Source organism: Syngnathus leptorhynchus, chromosome 3 (assembly GCF_054491065.1).
Source record: "Syngnathus leptorhynchus isolate UIUO chromosome 3, UIUO_Slep, whole genome shotgun sequence".
Taxonomy (NCBI): domain Eukaryota; kingdom Metazoa; phylum Chordata; class Actinopteri; order Syngnathiformes; family Syngnathidae; genus Syngnathus; species Syngnathus leptorhynchus.
The window spans coordinates 2,156,927-2,178,117 of record NC_141197.1 but is presented as its reverse complement, the minus strand read 5'-3'; the positions used below and the strand labels follow the sequence as shown (position 1 = coordinate 2,178,117).

Genomic DNA, 21,191 nt, shown 5'->3' with positions numbered 1-21,191 from the left:
TTGACGGCAAAACAACTTCGAATGGTTTTCATTTTTATTAATTAAAACAATTCACCTTCATCTTCTTCCGCTTATCCGGGGTCGGGTCGCGGGGGCAGCAGCTTTAGGAGGGACTCCCAGACCTCCCTCTCCCCAGCCACTTCCTCCAGCTCATCCCGGGGGATCCCAAGGCGTTCCCAGGCCAGCCGAGAGACGTAGTCTCTCCAGCGCGTCCTGGGTCGATCCCGGGGTCTCCTACCGGTGGGACATGCCCGGAACACCTCCCCAGGGAGGCGTCCAGGAGGCATCCTGATGAGATGCCCGAGCCACCTCGTCTGGCTCCTCTCAACGTGGAGGAGAAGCGGCTCTACTCCGAGTCTCTCCCGGATGACCGAGCTTCTCACCCTATCTCTAAGGGAGAGCCCGGACATCCTGCGGAGGAAACTCATTTCAGCCGCTTGTATCCTGGATCTCGTTCTTTCGGTCACGACGCATAGCTCGTGAGGGTAGGAGCGTAGATCGACCGGTAAATCGAGAGCTTTGCCATTTGGCTCAGCTCTCTCTTCACCACGACGGACCGGTACAGAGTCCGCATTACTGCCGACGCTGCACCGATCCGCCTGTCGATCTCGCGCTCCATCCTGCCCTCACTCGTGAACAAGACCCCAAGATACTTGTACTCCTCCACTTGGGGCAGGATTTCATCCCCGATCCGGAGAGGGCATTCCACCCTCTTCCGACCGAGGACCATGGACTCGGATTTGGAGGTGCTGACCCTCATCCCGACCGCTTCACACTCGGCTGCGAACCGCTCCAGTGAGAGCTGGAGATCACCGTCTGAAGAAGCCAACAGCACCACGTTATCTGCAAAAAGCAGTGACGCGATGCTGAGGTCCCCAAACCGGACCCCCTCAACGCCTCGGCTGCTCCTAGAAATTCTGTCGATAAAAATTATGAACAGAATCTGTGACAAAGGGCAGCCTTGGCGGAGTCCAACCCTCACTGGGAACGAATCCGACTTACTGCCGGAAATGCGGACCAAACTCTGGCATCGGTGATACAGGGACCGAACCGCCCTTATCAGTTGCCTCGGCACCCCGTACTCCCGAAGCACCCTCCAGAGAACCTCCCGAGGGACACGGTCGAACGCCTTCTCCAAGTCCACAAAACACATGTGGACTGGTTGGGCAAACTCCCATGCACCCTCGAGGATCCTGCCGAGGGTGTAGAGCTGGTCCACTGTTCCACGGCCAGGACGAAAGCCACACTGCTCCTCCTGAATCCGAGGTTCGACCTCCCGACGGATCCTCCTCTCCAGCACCCCTGAATAGACCTTACCAGCACCGAGTGGTCCATGGCAATGCGTCCTCTGAGCTCTATAAAGTTACGTGTGGTGTCCCACAGGGATCGGTGCTAGGACCACTTCTATTTAATATTTATATGACTCCGCTTGGGAACATAATACGTAAATATAATATTAGTTTTCAATGTTATGCGGATGACACCCAATTATATATGCCATTATCAATGACAGATCCGCGGGACTGTTGTAATCTTGAGGCATGCCTTGCAGAGATCAAGCAATGGATGTCTCTCAACTTCCTTCGTCTGAACCCAGATAAAACTGAGATGTTGATAATTGGTCCAGCTCGTTATCAACATTTATTTAAGGAAACCGCTATAACTCTAGATAGCCGTACTATCACTCAGAGTGATACTGTAACTAATCTCGGGGTAATATTTGACCAAACGCTCTCCTTTCAAAAGCATATTAAAAATATAACCAGAATAGCATTTTTTCACCTTCGTAATATTGCTAAGATTCGCCCAATCCTCTCGACCAGTGATGCCGAAATTATTATACATGCATTTATCACGTCGCGCCTGGACTACTGTAATGCATTATTCTCTGGTCTTCGCAAGTCCAGCATCAAAAGTCTACAGTTAGTACAAAATGCTGCTGCAAGGCTGCTCTCACGGACAAGAAAATTTGATCACATTACCCCAATATTAGCCAATTTACATTGGCTCCCGGTCCATTTAAGATGTGACTTCAAAGTTCTTCTGTTAACCTATAAATCATTGCATGGCTTAGCGCCTTCATATCTCGTCGACTTAGTTGTTCCTTATGTTCCGTCTCGTAACCTTCGTTCGCAAAACGCTAGTTTTTTATGACACCGAGGGCCAAGAAAATGTCTGCAGGGGCTAGAGCATTTTCCATTCGGGCTCCAGAGCTCTGGAATGCCCTGCCAATGGATATTAGAACTGCTACCTCAGTAGAAACATTTAAGACACGTTTAAAGACGTATTTCTATGATGTGGCCTTTAATTAACCTCTCCCCGACCCCACTCCCCTCACCCCTCCCCGGCTGGGGAGGTGGTTAGGTGACACCCATGCTGACGATGGCTATCTAGATTCTCGTGGACCAATTCAGCATGAGGGAACTGCAGTGGAATACCCTCCTGGAGGACACTGCCAGGACAATCGAAGGCACCTCCGACAGCTCTTGGCTTTGGCCTGGGCATCCACTTTTTGATTCCCATATGATGTATTTTATGTGCCCTCTTTGCATCCATTGCAGCCTGGTGATCCTGAAAGGGGGATCCTTCCATCTGTGGTCCCTTCTCAAGGTTTCTCATTTTTCCCCTGGTAGGGGTTTTTGAGTTTTTCCTTGCCCTTTTGGGAGCCTAAGATCAGGGGATGCTTTGAGAATTATTGTCAATTGATTGTCTATGTGAAGCCCTTTGAGACTGCTTGTGATTTAGGGCTATACAAATAAACTTGACTTGACTTGACTTGACCAGGGCGGCTGAGGAGTGTGATTCCCCTGTAATTGGAACACACCCTCCGGTCCCCCTTCTTAAAGAGGGGAACCACCACTCCAGTCTGCCAATCCAGAGGCACCATCCCCGATGTCCACGCAATGCTGTAGAGGCGTGTCAACCATGACAGCTTCACAACATCCAGAGCCTTTAAGAACTCCGGGCGGATCTCATCCACCCCCGGGGCCCTGCCACCGAGGAGTTTTTTAACTACCTCAGTGACTTCGACCTCCGAGATTAGAGAGTCCGCCTCAGAGTCTCCAGGCCCTGCTTCCACAATGGAAGGTTTGTCGGTGGAATTGAGGAGGTCTTCGAAGTATTCCCCCCACCAACTCACGACGTCCCGAGTCGAGGTCAGCAGCACACCATCTCCACTGTAAACAGTGTTGACCATGCACTGCTTTCCCCTCCTGAGACGCCGGATGGTGGACCAGAATTTCCTCGAAGCCGTCCGGAAGTCATTCTCCATGGCCTCGCCAAACTCCTCCCACGCCCGAGTCTTTGCCTCAGCAACCGCCGAAGCCGCGTTCCGCTTGGCCATCCGGTACCTGTCAGCTGCCTCCGGAGTCCCGCAGGCCAAAACGGCCCTATAGGACTCCTTCTTCAGCTTGACGGCATCCCTTACCGCCGGTGTCCACCAGCGGGTTCGGGGATTGCCGCCACGACAGGCACCAACAACCTTACGGCCACAGCTCCGGTCGGCTGCCTCAACAATGGAGGCGCGGAACAAGGTCCACTCGGACTCAATGTCCCCCGCCTCCCCCGGGACGTGGGAAAAGCTCTGCCGGAGGTGGGAGTTGAAGCTCTTCCTGACAGGGGATTCTGCCAGACGTTCCCAGCAGACCCTCACAGAGCGTTTGGGTCTGCCAAGTCGGCCCGGCATCTTCCCCCACCATCGGAGCCAACCTACCATCAGGTGGTGATCAGTTGACAGCTCCGCCCCTCTCTTCACCTGAGTGTCCAAAACATGCGGCCGCAAATCCGATGACACGACTACAAGGTCGATCAACAAACTGCGGCCTAGGGTGTCCTGGTGCCAAGTGCACACATGGACACCCTTATGCTTGAACATGGTGTTCATTATAGAAAATCCGTGTCGAGCACAGAAGTCTAATAATAGAACACCGCTCGGGTTCAGATCGGGGGGGCCGTTCCTCCCAATCACGCCCTTCCAGGTCTCACTGTCATTGCCCACGTGAGCATTGAAGTCACCCAGTAGAACGATGGAGTCCCCAGAAGGAGCGCTCTCCAGCACTTCCTCCAGGGACTCTAAGAAGGGTGGGTACTCTGAGCTGCCGTTCGGTGCATAGACACAAACAACAGTCAGGACCCGTCCACCCACCCGAAGGCGGAGGGAGGCTATCTCTCGCCCACCGGGGTGAACCCCAATGTGCCGGTGCCCAGCCGGGGGGGCAATAAGTATGCCAACACCTGCTCGACGCCTCTCACCGTGGGCAACTCCAGAGTGGAAGAGAGTCCAGCCCCTCTCGAGAGGGCTTGTACCAGAGCCCAAACTATGTGTGGAGGCAAGTCCGACTATGTCTAGTCGGAACCTTTCTGCCTCACACACCAGCTCGGGCTCTTTTCCAGCCAGAGAGACATTCCATGTCCCCAGAGCCAGCCTCTGCAGCCGGGGATCGGACCCCCAAGGTCCCTGTCTTTGGCCGCCGCCCAGCTCACTATGCACCCGACCCCTTTGGCCCCTCCTATAGGTGGTGAGCCCATTGGAAGGGGGACCCACGTTTTCTTTTCGGGCTATGCCCGGCCGGACCCCATGAGCGAAGGCCCGGCCACCAGGCGCTCGCCTTCGAGCCCAACCTCCAGGCCTGGCTCCAGAGAGGGGCCCCGGTGACCCGCGTCCGGCGAGGGAAAACGACATCCATATATTTTATTCCTCATAAGGGGTCTTCTGAGCCGTGCTTTGTCTGGCCCCTCACCTAGGACCCTTCTGCCATGGGTGACCCTACCAGGGGCATGAAGCCCCAGACAACATGGCTCCTAGGATCATAGGGGCACGCAAACCCCTCCACCACGATAAGGTGACGACTCACAGAGGGGAAACAATTACTGTAAGGATAATCATGAGACTATGTTTTAGACAATAAAATATATTATGAACATTTTAACATTTTGGAACAATTGAAGAAAAAACATTTTACATAAAACCATCAATAACATCCTATATACCCAGGACTGTACAAAAGTTGTACAGAGCTGGAATGCTGAAAATTCTATCAATGATCAAATAGTTGTGAACCTGACTTTACATACTGTGTTTTCAGTTTCTAACAGTACAGTATTTATAATTCCACATTGGATATGGATGGATAAGCGCGAGTCATGACGTGCGAGTCTTGACGCGAGTGAATGGGAGCGAGCAAGGACGGCTGGCTGAAAGTGCACACACCCTCCTAAGTCCATAAAAAAAACAAAAGATGCAGGTTAAGTTAGATGGCCATTACCGTGGCATAGAACATATTCAGATTCGGATAGGTATTTACATGGAAAGAATTTCACCTGACACGAGAATCAGACAGGCTTCCGACTTGTGCGTAATGGCCGAAGCGCTGCGGCTCACCCCTATCTTAACAGAGAGAGACAGAGTTGGAGCACCTACTCTCTTTTTTTTTTACCCAAGTACTGGTACTACAGTGGGGCAAAGTTATTTAGTCACCCACCAATTGTGCAAGTTCTCCCACTTACAAGATGAAAGATGGCTGTAATTTTCAGAATCCAGGAAATCACATTGTAAGATTTTCAATGAATTATTTGGTAAATTCCTCGGTAAAATAAGTATTTGGTCACCTACAAACAAGCCAGATTTCTGGTGCTCACTGTCCTCCACTCGTTACCTATCTTAGTGTCACCTATTTGAACTCGTTATCAGTACAAAAGACACCTGTCCACAACCTCAAACAGTCAGACACCAAACTCCACAATGGCCAAGACCAAAGAGCTGTTAAAGGACATCAGAAACAAAATTGTAGACCTACACCAGGCTGGAAAGACTGAATCTGCAATAGTTAAGCAGCTTGGTATGAAGAAATCAGCTGTGGGAGCAATTATTAGAAAATGGAAGACCACTGATAATCTCCCTGGATCTGGGGATCCACACAAGATCTCACCCCATGGGGTCAAAATGATCACAGGAACGGTGAACAAAAATTCCAGAACCACACAGGAGGACCTAGTGAATGACCTGCAGAGAGCATCAGTAACACACTATGTTGCCAGGGACTAAAATCCTGCATGCCAGACGTGTCCCCCTGCTTAAGCCTTTACATGTCGAGGCCTGTCTGAAGTTTTCAAGAGAGCATTTGGATGAGCCAGAAGAGGATTGGGAGAATGTCATATGGTCTGATGAAACCAAAATAAAACTCTTTGGTAACAACTCAACTCGTCGTGTTTGGAGGAGAAAGAATGCAGAGTTGCATCCAAAGAACACCTTACCTACTGTGAAGCATGGGGATGGAAACATCATGCTTTGGGTCTGTTTTTCTGCAAGGGGACCAGGACAACTTATCCGTGTAAAGGAAAGAATGAATGGGGCCATGTATTGTGATATTTTGAGTGAAAACCTCCTTCCATCATCAAGGGCATTGAAGATAAAGCGTGGCTGGGTCTTTCAGCATGACAATGATTTCAAACACACCGCCCGGGCAACAAAGGAGTGGCTTCATAAGAAGCATTTCAAGATCTTGGAATGGCCTCGCTAGTCTCCAGATTTCAACCCCATAGAAAATCTTTGGGGGCGACAACCCCAAAACATCACTGCTCAAGAGGAGATCTGCATGGAGAAATGGTCCAAAATACCAGCAACAGTGTGTGAAAACCTTGTGAAGACTTACAGAAAACGTTTGACCTCTGTCATTGACAACAAAGAGTATTTTATTTAACAAAGTATTGATATGAACTTTTGTTATAGACCACATACTTATTTTTGGCCATAGTTTGCAAATATGCAAAGTGAGCTGGGCGGCGGCCAAAGGCAGGGGACCTTGGCGGTCCGATCCCCAGCTGCAGAGGCTGGCTCTAGGGACATGAAATGTTACCTCTCTGGCTGGAAAGGAGCAATGATGATCACTCAATTTAAGTGGCTAAAACTCAAAATATTGACTATTAGATATTAAAGTACATCCAAGGACATGTTGCTTTTGTTGTATTTATAAATGAAAATTTGTACTGGCCCAATTGAGTTAATCAGTGAACTTTCTGTGATCCTAAACCATGAAATACTGGCTCTGCACCATCAGGCCACTGCTCATGTAGAACTCCGTGACCCTTAGTTAGTTTTGCCCTTCGTTTTTGTAACATTCCGAGTCAATCCTTTACTTAGTGTGAAGGGAGAAGTCTTTTATAGAGGAAAAAAAGACTTGAGGTCTGGTCTTTGTGCTTTAGTGGCTTTTGAAACCTCGAAGGAATACTTTCCAACAATGTATACTGACTGCTTGTGCAGTTTTGAATACGCTTTATTTAAACCAAGAGCTATCAGAGCAACATTATAACTGATCAGATTTACTTTACTGCTCACCCCACAATTTCCGCTTCCTGTTTCCCATTTATAGCTCACTAATCTCTTCCATGCCCTGACCTCACAATGTCCGTAGAGAAAAGGAAATGAATGATTCGGTATTTTGCTCTTGGGGCAAAACAAACTTCCATAGAAATGTGGCAGGCTGATGGTTTATTTGCTCTGCTTATGCCAGGCCTCTGTGGAATGCACAGGGGAGGGGGTTCTGCCCCCATTCAAGGCAGACAATGGAAAGAGTTGACTTCTCAGGCATGTACATCTGTAAGAAGCTTTTGGCCACGTGTAATATCACGTATAGCAGCCTTCTAGCCGTCCATTTCGTAAATGTATTTTATCTTATTAGTTTTTAAAGTATGTGAAAGTTTAATCCACCAAAAAATGTTTGCCTGATGGGCATTTGAGCTTGGCTGCACCTATCCAATTGGTTTGACTCTCTGGAACTCCCAGCTTGGTTGTTTGCAAGGTTGCTATTCTTTACTCACTTGTGTTGTGTGCTTGACCGCTCCAAGAACTTGTGATTTTATAATTTATACTATCAGTCATTGACTGTCCACTTTACATGTGTTTGGTTTGTCAACAAAACCAGTTACTACTATCAATATGTTCCTCTTGGTTTGTTTGTGCATGGCTTGATTCCTCTGGCGTTCAGTCTTGCTTCTCACTAACTGCTTTTCTCTTCTCTCTCTCTCTCTCTCTCTCTCTCTCTCTCTCTCTCTCTCTCTCTCTCTCTCTCTCTCTCTCTCTCCTCTCTCTCTCTCTCTCTTTTTTTTTTTACCATGCTTCAGCCTAGTGACCTGCGCAAGCACCGCAGGAAGGTAAACGAGAGGCCTGCTTCACTGAATGTGTCAGCTTTCAGTACCTTCACTCACTTCTTGTCCCAAATATGTTTAGTTTTTGTTTCTCCCATTCTTCTGCATTGATGTACAGTGGACCCCACATATTTGTTTTTGGGCATTTTCTTTTCAAGCGAATCTAAAGCAATCATCGTCGTTTTTGCTTACTTTCCAACATATTACGAACCAAAACAGTAACTTTACTGAATCATAATTATTTCTAATTGTTAGTGCAGAAAGCATAAATTACCGTATATTCCGGACTATAAGTTGCTCCGGAGTACAAGTCACACCAGCCATAATATGCATATTAAAGAAGAAAAAAACACAAGTCGCACCAGGGTACAAGTCACATATTTGGGGGATCTATATTTGACAAAATCCAACACCAAGAACAGACATGAATAGGCAACAACAGGCTAAACGATACGGTACGCTAACGATACATAAACGAAGAACTGAGAACGTGCCTGACGTAACATATTAACAGTTTTTCAAATAGCTATAACATAACACGTTCATCAAACCATTCATGTCACTCCAAATCATTAAATCCATCAAAGTCTTCGTCCTCTGTGTAAACAACGCCGCTGCTAACTCCGGAAATACATGCGGCGCTGAGGTTAGACTCATTGTCAGTTGCAGTTCCAATAATTCCACAGGCCTGGTGCGCCCTCATGTGGTTTAAAATGAAAATAACATGTGAAGTGATCAACTATACTATATTAAGTGTGTGTATGTGTTAATGATCAAGTAATAATGTGTTAATAATTTCACATAAAAGTGGCTCCTGATTATAAATCTCATCCCCGGCCAAACTATGAAGAAGAAAAAAACTGTAATTTATTGTCCGGAAAATACGGTAATGTCCTGCTTTGGAATGAAGAGATGGAAATTTAATATTTTTTAAAAATCGGATTCATTGATTAATGGACAAAATAATTGACTGATTAATCAATTATTCCAATTATTGTTAATTGCAGCGCTAGGGCTATATGATTGTTATTTATTTTTACTATTGTAGGCTATTCAATCACTTTTAGGCGAGCGTCAGTTATTCAAACCTATTAATGATCAGGCTTGTTTCTTATTTCCTGTAAATAGTGGTGGTCCACTGGATACATTTGTCATCTAATGTCATCCAGATGCATTTGTCAAAAGAATATAATCAACCTGTCTGTTTGCATTCAGTAGTGTATTTTTTTTTCTACCATGAGTCATTTTTGTCAACGCATAGATTGGTCAAAGGAAACAAATACCACCTTATTAACTTATCTTTCAAAAATATGTATGAATGATTTGATGTAAAATTATATTTTTTCATTTGTAGTAAACAGTACATTTTAGGAAAATGCAACTTATGCGCATATTTATATTCAACTTTTAGGTGACTAAGTTTCCTTATTTTTTTTACGATGTTCTGTTTAATGGCCTTGATACGGCGAAATCTGAGTGCTGGATTTCATCCATTGTTTTTCTACTGTGTACAGTCAGCTCAGGATGACAAAACCACTATCCAGTGTGAGACGTCACCCCCCACCACTCCTCGCTCTATGCGCCTAAACAGGGAAGCAGGTCATGCTGCTAGCCACGAGGACATAAGAGACATTCGAGGGTAAGCCAGAAGGCACTTAAAACAAATGTTATATCCGTGGCTTGACATAACATAAGGAAATCAAGTGGTATCAATCCCCAAATGCTTGGTAAAAGTTTTTTTTTTTTTTTCATTTACAGTCTTGGCATACAAGATGGGCAGGGTAGCAACCCCAGCAGCAGTAACAGCAGCCAGGACTCTCTGAACAAGGCAGCCAAGAAAAAAAGCATTAAGTCTTCCATTGGACGCCTTTTTGGGAAGAAGGAGAAAGGCCGGCCGAGTCTTCCTGGAAAAGACTCTCCCAGTCAAGGTGAGGTACTAGTGTGGGTAACTGATGAAATTCTTGCTTTTGTTTATATCACTGCAGTTTAGCCCCGACACATACACACACACACCCCAATAAAATAATGTCTGTAAACATGAAGTCTCCGTGTACTGAGTAGCACATGATGTGCTAAAGCATCAGAATCACTCAACATGTATCCTCGAAATTTCTCAGGGCGAAATTGTGCTGCACACTGTACTGTATGTCTACTTTATCTTCATGTATATATCTTTTAGTAGTGACTGGAGACATTACACATCCACCTTTGACTCCATCGTGATAATACAGGATTGGGACGCATTTTAAATACGTATGTAGTTCGTTTTAAATGTCACAAACACCTTGGTTTTGAACAGGGGTATATTTAGGTTATTAAATCGACTGTACATAGATCAATCAAGCCGCTGGTATACTAGAGCCTACTCCAGATGATTTTGGGCTAAAGGCAGGGCACATCCTGGACGGGTTCTCAGCCAATGGCACAGTTCATATATAATTTCCATCGCATTAAACAACCTGGACAGGGTAGATTGAAACAATGTTTAAAGGTTCTGAGCAGCATTTAACATTTTGTTTTTGTTCTTAGGTGGCACTCCTGAAGCAGAGAACTCACCTAAGGACGGCTTGGGAATGGGCACCCTGGGAGGCCCTGCAGAAAAAAACAGAAAACTGCAGAAGAAGTAGGTGTCACTCAATAAAGAGTGGCTTACTACCTACATGTAATAGTGTTCATTGTAGCCTTGTGCAACTAGGCTTGCACTCATGCTGCATTTCCATGCTGGTTCACATATGCACGCACACACTGCTTGCTCACCTGGCTCCCTCCTGCTCACTCACGTCATCAGTTTATTATTATTATATGCAATACTTTCAATTCCACTCAGGCTTTTCTGTAACAGTCATCTCCCACCCCATGTTGTCTTTCTTTTATTATTTCTTTAGCTTGATCTCCAAACAGCTATGACTGAGTAGCCACTTTTAAGTATCACTTCATGTTTTTTTGTTGTTATTTTGTCAATCTCCCTCTTTTTTTATCCTCCTCTTCTCATTCTCTATGTAGTCCAAAGACAGGGTAAGTTGATTCATAATTGCTTTTTCTTCATGTAGTACTTGGGTCCTCATTGCTGCTGTCCTTCTGAATGTTTGATAACTTTTCCGTACTGCTCTTTTACCTAACGTGAATGTGTATGCTGATTTTGACTTCAGTATTTTGCTCCAAAGCATGAAGTTGTGTGCAAGGGGAAAATGGTTTCTAAATCCTTTATAAACATTCAGCAGAATGCTTAATCTGCCAGTTGCTGAAAATGCCTTTTGTGGGAAATTCTCCTAAGAACATATTTTTACTTGTTTTGTTTGGCCGTGTGCATGTTTAATAATGAACTGCGCTATCTGGTGGCTGACTCTAGAATCAGCATTAATTACGACGCCTTTCCACACCATTTGAATGAATTCCCCCAGAACCCTCCAATATGCCTTCTCGTTTTCTCAATATTTGACAACGATATGGCTTCTTGATAATAAACCAAGGCTGTGCATGATTGTAAAGGTATTCCTCTCCTCAATACCTCTCTGAATGCATGCTGTGCCACTTTTTTATTTAAGAGGAAGTGTCTTAGAACTGTTATTTTATTTATAGTAGTACAGGTATGTACCCAAAGTAAACAGTCGCTGACTACCAATTATCTTTCAGATGCTTAACTAAAGACCAATCTGATTAAACCTGCATAGTCAGGTCATTGAAAGGGCTTTAGAGGTTTTGACACACTTCTGGTTTTCAAAGACATCAGTGTTTTTTCATGTTTTTCCAGACGACAATGTCCTGTTTTCTTGCACTGCTTTTCTCTTTGTTTTTGCTTGCTATGAGACTGAAAGTGCTTGGGTGGGATGCGGCTGTGTGCTTAAATTGAGTTTAGTTAAATTGACTGTATTGTTTTAAATAATATTTTGTGTGCCAGGCACGAACTGTTAGATGAGGCGCGCAGGCAGGGCCTGCCTTTTGCCCAATGGGATGGACCAACTGTTGTCGTTTGGCTTGAGGTACAGCATTGATCCGGAAAATTATTAGAACACCTGTATTGTTTTTTTTATGTGATGAGTTTCTAACCTATCTTTTGTCCTTTGGCCAGCTGTGGGTGGGCATGCCTGCTTGGTATGTAGCTGCCTGTCGCGCAAACGTAAAGAGTGGAGCCATTATGTCAGCACTTTCCGACACTGAAATCCAGAGGGAGATTGGCATCAGCAACCCTTTGCATCGTCTGAAACTTCGTCTTGCCATCCAGGAAATCATGTCGCTCACCAGTCCTTCTGCCCCTCCCACCTCAAGAACGGTATTTGTCTCATACATAATTAACACACTGTTTCACACACATTTCTTTATCTTACTTAGAATAGTACTCTCACGGGTTAACATTTTTAGCATTTTTGTTGTAACAACCAACGCTTCCTGGTCTTTTCTCTTCTGTCCTGCACCACTGTCCTTTCTCTGCACACTTCACTCTCTTGTGATGGGGGGGTGTCAAATGATCAGACGACAGGAAACGTTTGGGTCACACATGAAGAAATGGAAAGTTTGGCAGCCACACCTCCCACGGTTAGTCTTTTCAGATTGGTTGAACACTGGTTTGTTTTTCATAGCATTGGTGGCTATTGGGCCTGTTCTGATTTGGTCGAATATGACAATCTGCAAATTGATGAGAATCTTCCGGCATCATTGGAATTAAAAATGAAAAATAATCATTATTAACCACTTGGAACACTGTCTTATCCAAGTAGTCTTCCCCAAGTTTTCCTGGAATGCATTTGTGGTGGCATATAGGAGTATGGTGTGACGTGTATGTCTGCTCAGAATGAGTTTTGTCATTTTCCTTCACTTTGATTTTTACAATAAAATTTTACTTTCACCTCTTCTAACCCAGCACTGCAGACTCACTAACGCAGCCTTTCTTTTCTCGTCACCATGCTCACTAACCATGCTAACACCAGGAGGACGACGAAAGTAGCTGGGCCCAGGTTTGAACATCTACATGTCACCCTTTCAATTTCTCCTCCCTCAAGAACTTTATTTAGCCTGTCACAATCAGAACCAAAATTGCGATCCTCTTAGTACACTAAACTGTGTCTCTTTATCCCTTCCAACACCCAACAAAATTTGTGCCTCCAATCCAGCCATCCATCCAACAGCCATATGAGCTCACAGTGATATAAAACTTAAAAATAATATTATTATAAGGTCATTTAGAACATTAGTCTGGGTTGAGGATAATTTTCTTCAGTGAGCCTTCTCCAACTGTGTATCATGTGACTACTTTTTCCAGTGACTGGAGTGAGCAAAACTTAAGCAACCACTAATAACCACTAATATTATGTAGTTCTGTCCAATTGCCGCAACTGAAAGAGAGCAAGAAACACAACAATTATGACTAATAACCCTGAAATTGTAAACCGTCCAAGATCGTTGATTTCAGCAGTTTGGGAGTGTTTTGACTACCTTGTTGGAAAAACTGCTCATCACTTCACCTCGCTGGTCGTCGCAACATTGTGGTGGAAGAATTATGAATAAGGGATGTTTTTCAGCAGACCTCAGAATCCTGGGTCACCTCATCTTTTAGCAGGGTAATGACACTAAATCCAAGCTAAGGTATCAAATGAGTGGCCCGCACTTGAATCTAATTTGACATTATAGATCAGAAATGGGTGTGTGCTGACTCATTCCAGCCAAATCAAGGAAGTTTGAGAAGAATGGGTGAAATTGCCAAGAGCTTGTAGTACTTTCTCATATTCAAAAAAACTTGCAGTCATGCTGCAAAGGTGCATAAACAATCTCAACATTAGTGAACAAAAGCCAAAACAGTGCATGGAGTTATTTTTAGTTAGTTAGTTTATTTTTCACAGGTATTTGTTTGTCTATGGATGGATGGGTGGGGTTGATGGATGGATGGATGGATGGATGGATGGATGGATGGATGGATGGATGGATGGATGGATGGATGGATGGATGGATGGATGGATGGATGGATGGATGGATGGATGGATGGATGGATGGATGGATGGATGGAACGAGTTCCTACACATTTTCATTGTCATTGGGGGTTGTTGTGATTGGGTTTTTTTCCGGGGGAGTGGGTAGGGGAGGCTATTGTATTGTTTGGGAATGAGGTGAAACATTTAATAATGTGGAAAAGTGGATTGTTGCAAATACTTTTCTACAGTGACTTTACAGTATTACACCCCATTTAAAACTAACATTACAGTGATTGTGTTTATACTTTCATATAACATACACGCAAGTAGCTGTCTACTTGAGAATTTTTACACCACCTCCCCCGGCCCCCTTTTTTCATGAAAAACACTTTTTGACAGTATATCCCAGAGGAGTTTCAGGGTGTCAAACTAATGTTGTTTTTTTAATAATTGATCTAAACTATTTGGGTGGGGGTCCACTGTACAATGATTACTGGTAATAAATAACAAATATAGATCTAAACTGCAAATATTAAAACATAGGAGGAAAAAAAAGTTAATTCTGATACATGTACTCCTTTATTGATTAGCTATGATTAATTTTATTGATTAATGCTGCTGATATTATGAACTATACCAATAATTATGATAATAATAATAAAGGGCTTTTTTGTACAAAATTTAATAGGCTTCTGTACAATCCTTGTGACAGATCATGAAAAACAATTAGCTTCAACATTTCCTCTGGTATTTCTTACAAAATTTAATTTTATGTATGCTACGTTTTCAGTGTTTTGTATTTTAATTTACAAAGTTAGTGCTGCCACCATATTTAAGAATGTTTCTCTGTCTCTTTCTCTCTGTTTCTTTCCCTCCATCTCCCCCCCCCCACCCCCACCTCATATTTTATTATAGACATTGGCATATGGAGACATGAATCATGAATGGATTGGTAATGAGTGGTTACCCAGTTTGGGACTACCACAGTACCGCTCATATTTCATGGAGTCCCTGGTGGACGCCCGCATGCTTGATCACCTTACCAAGAAAGACCTCCGGGGACAGCTGAAGATGGTTGACAGTTTCCACAGGTAATGAATGCACATATGGAGAGCAATAGTGTGTCTGTCCATTGTCTAGGTTTAATCCAGCCTTTTATACACATTGGTATAGAAAATGGCTGCAAATAACTGATCAACAATGGTCTATTTCTTGTCAATAGGAACAGTTTTCAGTGCGGAGTAATGTGCTTAAGGAGGCTCAACTATGACCGTAAAGAGCTGGAGAGGAGAAGGGAAGAGTGTCAGCTGGAGTTCAATGGTAACAAAAGCAGTAATAAATACGTGTGCATTCAATACTTGTGACAGAATTATGTGAAAACAGAGTACATAGAAAGTTGCCTATTCCTTTTTTCAGATGTGCTGGTGTGGAGTAATGAGCGTTTGATAAATTGGGTTCAGGCTATTGGGCTGAAAGAGTACAGTGCCAATCTCTATGAAAGTGGTGTTCATGGGGCTCTGCTTTCTCTGGATGAAACCTTTGATCACAACACCCTGGCACTCCTGCTGCAGATTCCCACACAGAACACTCAGGTACAGTAGCACACCACCACTGTACTACCCAGATCTTGAAACCAGCAAAATAATAGCCATATAAATCATTATTAGTGTGAAGGTGAAGACCTTCACACTATTGTTATTGTACTTTTTTGTTGTGCCCGTTTTTTTGTCCCTTAACTACTTCCACCTACTTCAACCGATTCACTCCGTTCCACTTTTCACTTATTCCAAATATTCAGGAATCGACTGCTTACATTTTTTTCATTCAAAAAAATTTCAGTTTTCACAAAATTCACAAATTTCCGGCAATTTTTGCCCCATTCATTCTTAATGGCAGATTCAACATTTCACATTTACGTTGTTCCAGTTTGAAATTCACATAATTCAACACATTCAAATCACATTGGGGACATTCCCAAACTTGGCAAATTCAAAAATTTCATGTTTTCACGTTTCAAATTTTCACAAAATTTTGCAAAATTTCACAAAATTTCGTTTTTCACTTCTAATTTCTACATACTTCAACCGATTCAACTCGTTCCAACTTTCAACTGTTCATCTTTTGCCTACCTATTCCACACCTTCCCAATTAGCAAAAATTTCACATTTTTCAAATTCAAAATTCAACCAAATTTTCCAAAATGTCCTTTTTCCACTCTAGTTTCTACATTTTTCAACCGATTCAACCCATTCCGACTTTCAACTCTTCATATTCTTCCTCCCCATTCCCCAAATTCACACTTACCATAAATTCCACATTTTCAAATTTGAAATTCAACCAAATTTTCCAAAGTTTCCTTTTTCCACTCCAATTTCTACATTTTTCAACCGATTCAACCCATTCCAACTTTCAACTCTTCATATTCTTCCTCCCTATTCCCCAAATTCACACTTACAATAAATTCCACATTTTCAAATTTGAAATTCAACCAAATTTTCCAAAATTTCCTTTTTCCACTCTAATTTCTACATTTTTCAACCAATTCAACTCATTTCAACATCATTCTGCAGCATTCCCGGAGTATTTATTCAACTTCTTCACCTTCACACGCAATTTCTTCAGGAATTGCAAATTCTAGTTAGTATTATTACCCATCTGACCAGGCCTAGAGTGCTGTATACGTTGCTCAAGGCCACTACTTCAAAACATGCAAGTCCACCTACCGCTAAGCCTCGATTTTGTGTGGACTTTGGGGTACAGAATTTGGGAATCGCATTAACCCCAAAAGTTTTGCAAGTGTAATAAAATCAGAGCCATGCATACCAGTGTAGCGGGAAATTGCAGTAGGGAAATACCTGATACATTTGAGGGATAACGTCATTGTTCTGGGTAAAAATTATCACGATATAATTATTAAAAAAATATTATTTTACCAATCAGGGTAGCGATCATGTAGGACGTCCTATCCTATTAGCATAAGCAGTCATAAAGATCAAACAGCCTTTACCTATCGCCGTCTCTGTGGTCACACAATGGAGTGCTGTTCCAACTTTATAGACATTTCTAAATAAGAATACTTCCAGCAAGTGCAAAGTGAGATGCCTAAATCTTGCTATTTTAACAGCATTTCCTAACACTGCCTTGTCAAGTGTAAAATGTCTTGTCCCATCTTATGTACACTTGTTTGTTGGTCCGTGTGTCTTTTTGCCCATTTTAACAATTGATATACTCACAGGTGTTGAAATAAACACAGATTGCGATCTTGTAAGCACATTCAATTGTAATTTAGATTTTTGATTAAATCAGGGATGAGAATTTTCTGCAGATCCGCGGATTTCCCTGTTTTTGTCCGTCGAAAGTGTCATTTTCGTGAATTGTGTAAATCCGTTGAGAATTCTTTTTTTATATATTAGGGAAGCGGCCGGAGCCTCGGCGACTCGCGAGCATTGGCCCGCCCACCCGCCCGCCGCAACGGCATCTTTTGGCACATCTCAAGGCAAAATTAGTTAAGCTGTGAGTACGGAAATCGGCTAGCCTCTGTAAACCTAACTCACTGGCAGCAGTGATGCGACATCTGCCTTATTTTCGGCAGCGTTTTGGCGCTACTTTTGTCACATCATTTCCACTTGTTAACTTACACGGAGAACGAAGTGTTTTTACACCGCCACAATGTGAATTTGCAATTGGGTTTTCATCACTTGTAGACGAGTTATTTAGTTAGATAGATCTAGGGCTTACTCAGCAAACGTTTTCGCCAGCATGCCTAAAGTTTTGGGGGAAAAAGACGAGGATCGTGCCAGTGAAATAGACAAGTCGAACGGGATCAAGAACTGCTTCAGATGGGCATGGCTGGAGAGCAGCGCCATCTTACAACTCTGAACACAGCCCGTAACCACGTGCCTGACAGAACATATCCGTAAAGTAGATGTCCCGGGGAAGGTTTTGTGTATTCTCTGTCAAGATATGATCAGCTATGGAGGTAGCTGCGCTAGGAACATTAAGGAGCACATCGAAACAAAAAAAGACAAAGGCACGTTTTTTGGGGGGGGTTTATTTTGTTTTTTTTACAAGGATGTGGGTTTAGAAAGTAACATGATGTTACATGTAAGCTAATGTTAAGCTATTGTCATGATATCGTTAAAGAATAAATCTTCAATGATGGGCGATGAAATATCACCCCCCCCCCCAGACTCCCGGCTACTTTTCAGTATTTTTTTTACATTTGCCATTCTCATCCCTGTTAAATACAATATTCATATCCTTGGAGCGAATTTATAACCATTTTAAATTGATACTAATGTTGGATATCAGTAAAACGTTGTGAGCTAAACTGGGCCGCCCTGAGCCTTGAAATTCTAGGACTAAAATTGAATACCACTGTGGTACTGCATCTCACTTATTGAATTAAAAATGCTTAGTTCATCAGTAGTCCTACAGGTGGCGGCAATGCATTGTAATGAGTGCCTACTGCCGCTGCTGTTTTTTGTGGGTCTGTTGAATGCAGGCAACCTTGTTGGGATACAAAAATTTAAAACTACAATCCTTTTACAGGAACTGATTCTATATTAAGAAATATTTCCTAATCCTCTATGTATTTTGTACAAGATCTGACGGAACAAGCCCATCTTGTGCCATTTGCACTTTCTAGTGGTAATCTTGCTCTGTGTACACCAACACATTTGCAAGTCAAGTCAAGTTTATTTGTATAGTCCTAAATCACAAGCAGTCTCAAAGGGCTTCACATAGACCAGGGGTGTCCAAACCTTTTGCAAGGAGGGCCAGATTTGATAAAGTGAAGGGGCCCGGGGGCCAGTAGTTTCTTCGGACATTTTTTGAACTACAATTTCATCCAAATAAACACTGTTATAAAACAAATTTCATTCCCCCAATTGTCTTTATTTTTTAAATGACAAAATAACCAAATATAAGCCACTCAGGCAGATGTGAACAACTCTAAAAACAAAAATTCTGCCTTTCATTCATATCTGAAGAGTCCGATAACATTGAACAAACTGTATGAAATACCTTAAATTTACATGAGTTTAAAATTATTTTCGCCTCATGAACATTTTAAACAGGAGTTATAAGTAAGACATAAAATACGATAACATTGAACAAACTGTATGAAATACCTTAAATTTACATGAGTTTAAAATTATTTTTGCCTCATGAACATTTCACACAGGGTTCACGCAGCCGGTTCGCGCGGACCCTTTTTACAACGGGTTTATTTCCGCATTTGACTTGCGCATGCTCCGCATAGCAGGACAGCTGGAGTCATGTTCTCGCTGTGAAATCACGCGGGGTCGCGCGAGATTACATTTCTGCGGCATAAATATAAAATACCTTTGGTACGTGTGTATTAAAGCGCTGGTTAACAATGGCGGCGGGCCACATACTAAAGATTTTATCACTGAGGCTGCGGGCCTGATGAAATTTGACCACGGGCCGCAATTGGCCCGCGGGCCGGACTTTGGACACGACTGACATAGACAATCAATTGACAATTATTCTCAAAGCATCCCCTGATCTTGGGCTCCCAAAAGGGCAAGGAAAAACTCAAAAACCCCTACCAGGGGAAAAATGAGAAACCTTGAGAAGGGACCACAGATGGAAGGATCCCCCTTTCAGGATCACCAGGCTGCAATGGATGCAAAGAGGGCACATAAAATACATAATATGGAAATCAAAAAGTGATGTCCAGGCCAAAGCGAAGAGCTGCCGGAGGTGCCTTCGATTGTCCTGGCAGTGTCCTCTAGGAGGGTATTCCGCTGCAGTTCCCTCATGCTGAATTGGTCCACGAGAATCTAGATAGCCGTCGTCAGCTTGGGTGTCACCGAACCACCTCCCCAGCCGGGGAGGGGTGGGGGGAGTGGGGTCGGGGAGAGGGAGCAAATACAAACTCCAGCCGAATCGGCTACTACAGGTTAATTAAAGGCCATATCATAGAAATACGTCTTTAAACGTGTCTTAAATGTTTCTACTGAGGTAGCAGTTCTAATATCCATTGGTAGGGCATTCCAGAGCTCTGGCGCCCGAATAGAAAATGCTCTAGCCCCTGCAGACATTTTCTTGGCCCTCTGTGTCACTAAAAGACTAGCATTTTGCGAACGAAGGTTACGAGACGGAACATAAGGAACAACTAAGTCGACGAGATATGAAGGCGCTAAGCCATGCAATGATTTATAGGTTAATAGAAGAACCTTGAAGTCACATCTTAAATGGACCGGGAGCCAGTGTAAATTGGCTAATATTGGGGTAATGTGATCAAATTGGCTGTCCAGCACATTCCCAATCAGCAGAGGTGAACCAAATTTGTTTAAAAATAAACTCGTAATATAAAAGAACCAGTGGCTTTCAGGAAACACATTATAGTGTCCTCTGCAAGTTTATTATTGTTAATAAAGCTAAAGTACCTCAAAATAAAAGTAAACTAATCTTTTAATTAATGAATTGAGATCAAAATGCGAGTCAAAATGATAATTAAAACAATTTATGTTTATAACATTGACTTAAATTATAGTGAGATTCCTTAATTTCATATATGAACTTCTGGGTAGAATATAAATGTACCTATATGTTTCTGTATCTATGTATGGGCTGCACAGATGAAACCAGCGTAACAGTCGTATAGGAATCGTATCTTTCTTTAATAGTCTTTAAAATACTCCATATAAAAAAACAATAAAGTAAAACAAAGAAATTTGGAAAAAATAAAAAGTAACAAACCCACTTTTAAAACTACCTTAATTTAAAAAAAATTGTCGTATAGGAATCGTATCTTTCTTTAATAGTCTTCAAAATACTCCATATAAAAAAAAACAATAAAGTAAAACAAAGAAATTTGGAAAAAATAAAAAGTAACAAACCCACTTTTAAAACTACCTTACTTTTAAAAAAAAAAAGTCGAAATGAAATAGTTTAAAAAAAAAAAAACTAACTTAAAATATATACTGGACTGTCTCAGAAAATACAAATATTGTGATAAAGTTCTTTATTTTTTGTAATGCAATTAAAAAACCAAAAATGTCATACATTCTGGATTCATTACAAATCAACTGAAACATTGCAAGCCTTTTATTATTTTAATATTGCTGATTATGGCATACAGCTTAAAAAAACTCAAATATCCTATCTCAAAATATT

At 42.8% G+C, this 21,191-nt stretch overlaps 1 protein-coding gene across 7 annotated transcripts in view; it reads left to right on the top strand.

Moving 5' to 3' along the window:
* ppfia1 (PTPRF interacting protein alpha 1) overlaps positions 1 to 21,191 on the top strand; it is a 66,344-nt gene that overhangs the window by 41,015 nt on the left and 4,138 nt on the right. For 2 of the 7 annotated variants that reach the window (XM_085908475.1, XM_085908477.1), the window contains exons 17-28: positions 8,119 to 8,148; positions 9,657 to 9,781; positions 9,901 to 10,070; positions 10,672 to 10,765; positions 11,146 to 11,157; positions 12,041 to 12,122; positions 12,212 to 12,412; positions 12,613 to 12,675; positions 13,068 to 13,094; positions 14,961 to 15,136; positions 15,268 to 15,365; positions 15,462 to 15,637. In XM_085908475.1, the coding sequence (XP_085764601.1) occupies positions 8,119 to 8,148; positions 9,657 to 9,781; positions 9,901 to 10,070; positions 10,672 to 10,765; positions 11,146 to 11,157; positions 12,041 to 12,122; positions 12,212 to 12,412; positions 12,613 to 12,675; positions 13,068 to 13,094; positions 14,961 to 15,136; positions 15,268 to 15,365; positions 15,462 to 15,637 (1,254 nt within the window). The remainder of the gene's footprint in view (positions 1 to 8,118; positions 8,149 to 9,656; positions 9,782 to 9,900; positions 10,071 to 10,671; positions 10,766 to 11,145; positions 11,158 to 12,040; positions 12,123 to 12,211; positions 12,413 to 12,612; positions 12,676 to 13,067; positions 13,095 to 14,960; positions 15,137 to 15,267; positions 15,366 to 15,461; positions 15,638 to 21,191) is intronic. The other 5 variants (XM_085908478.1, XM_085908479.1, XM_085908481.1 and 2 more) reach the window with 3 other exon arrangements.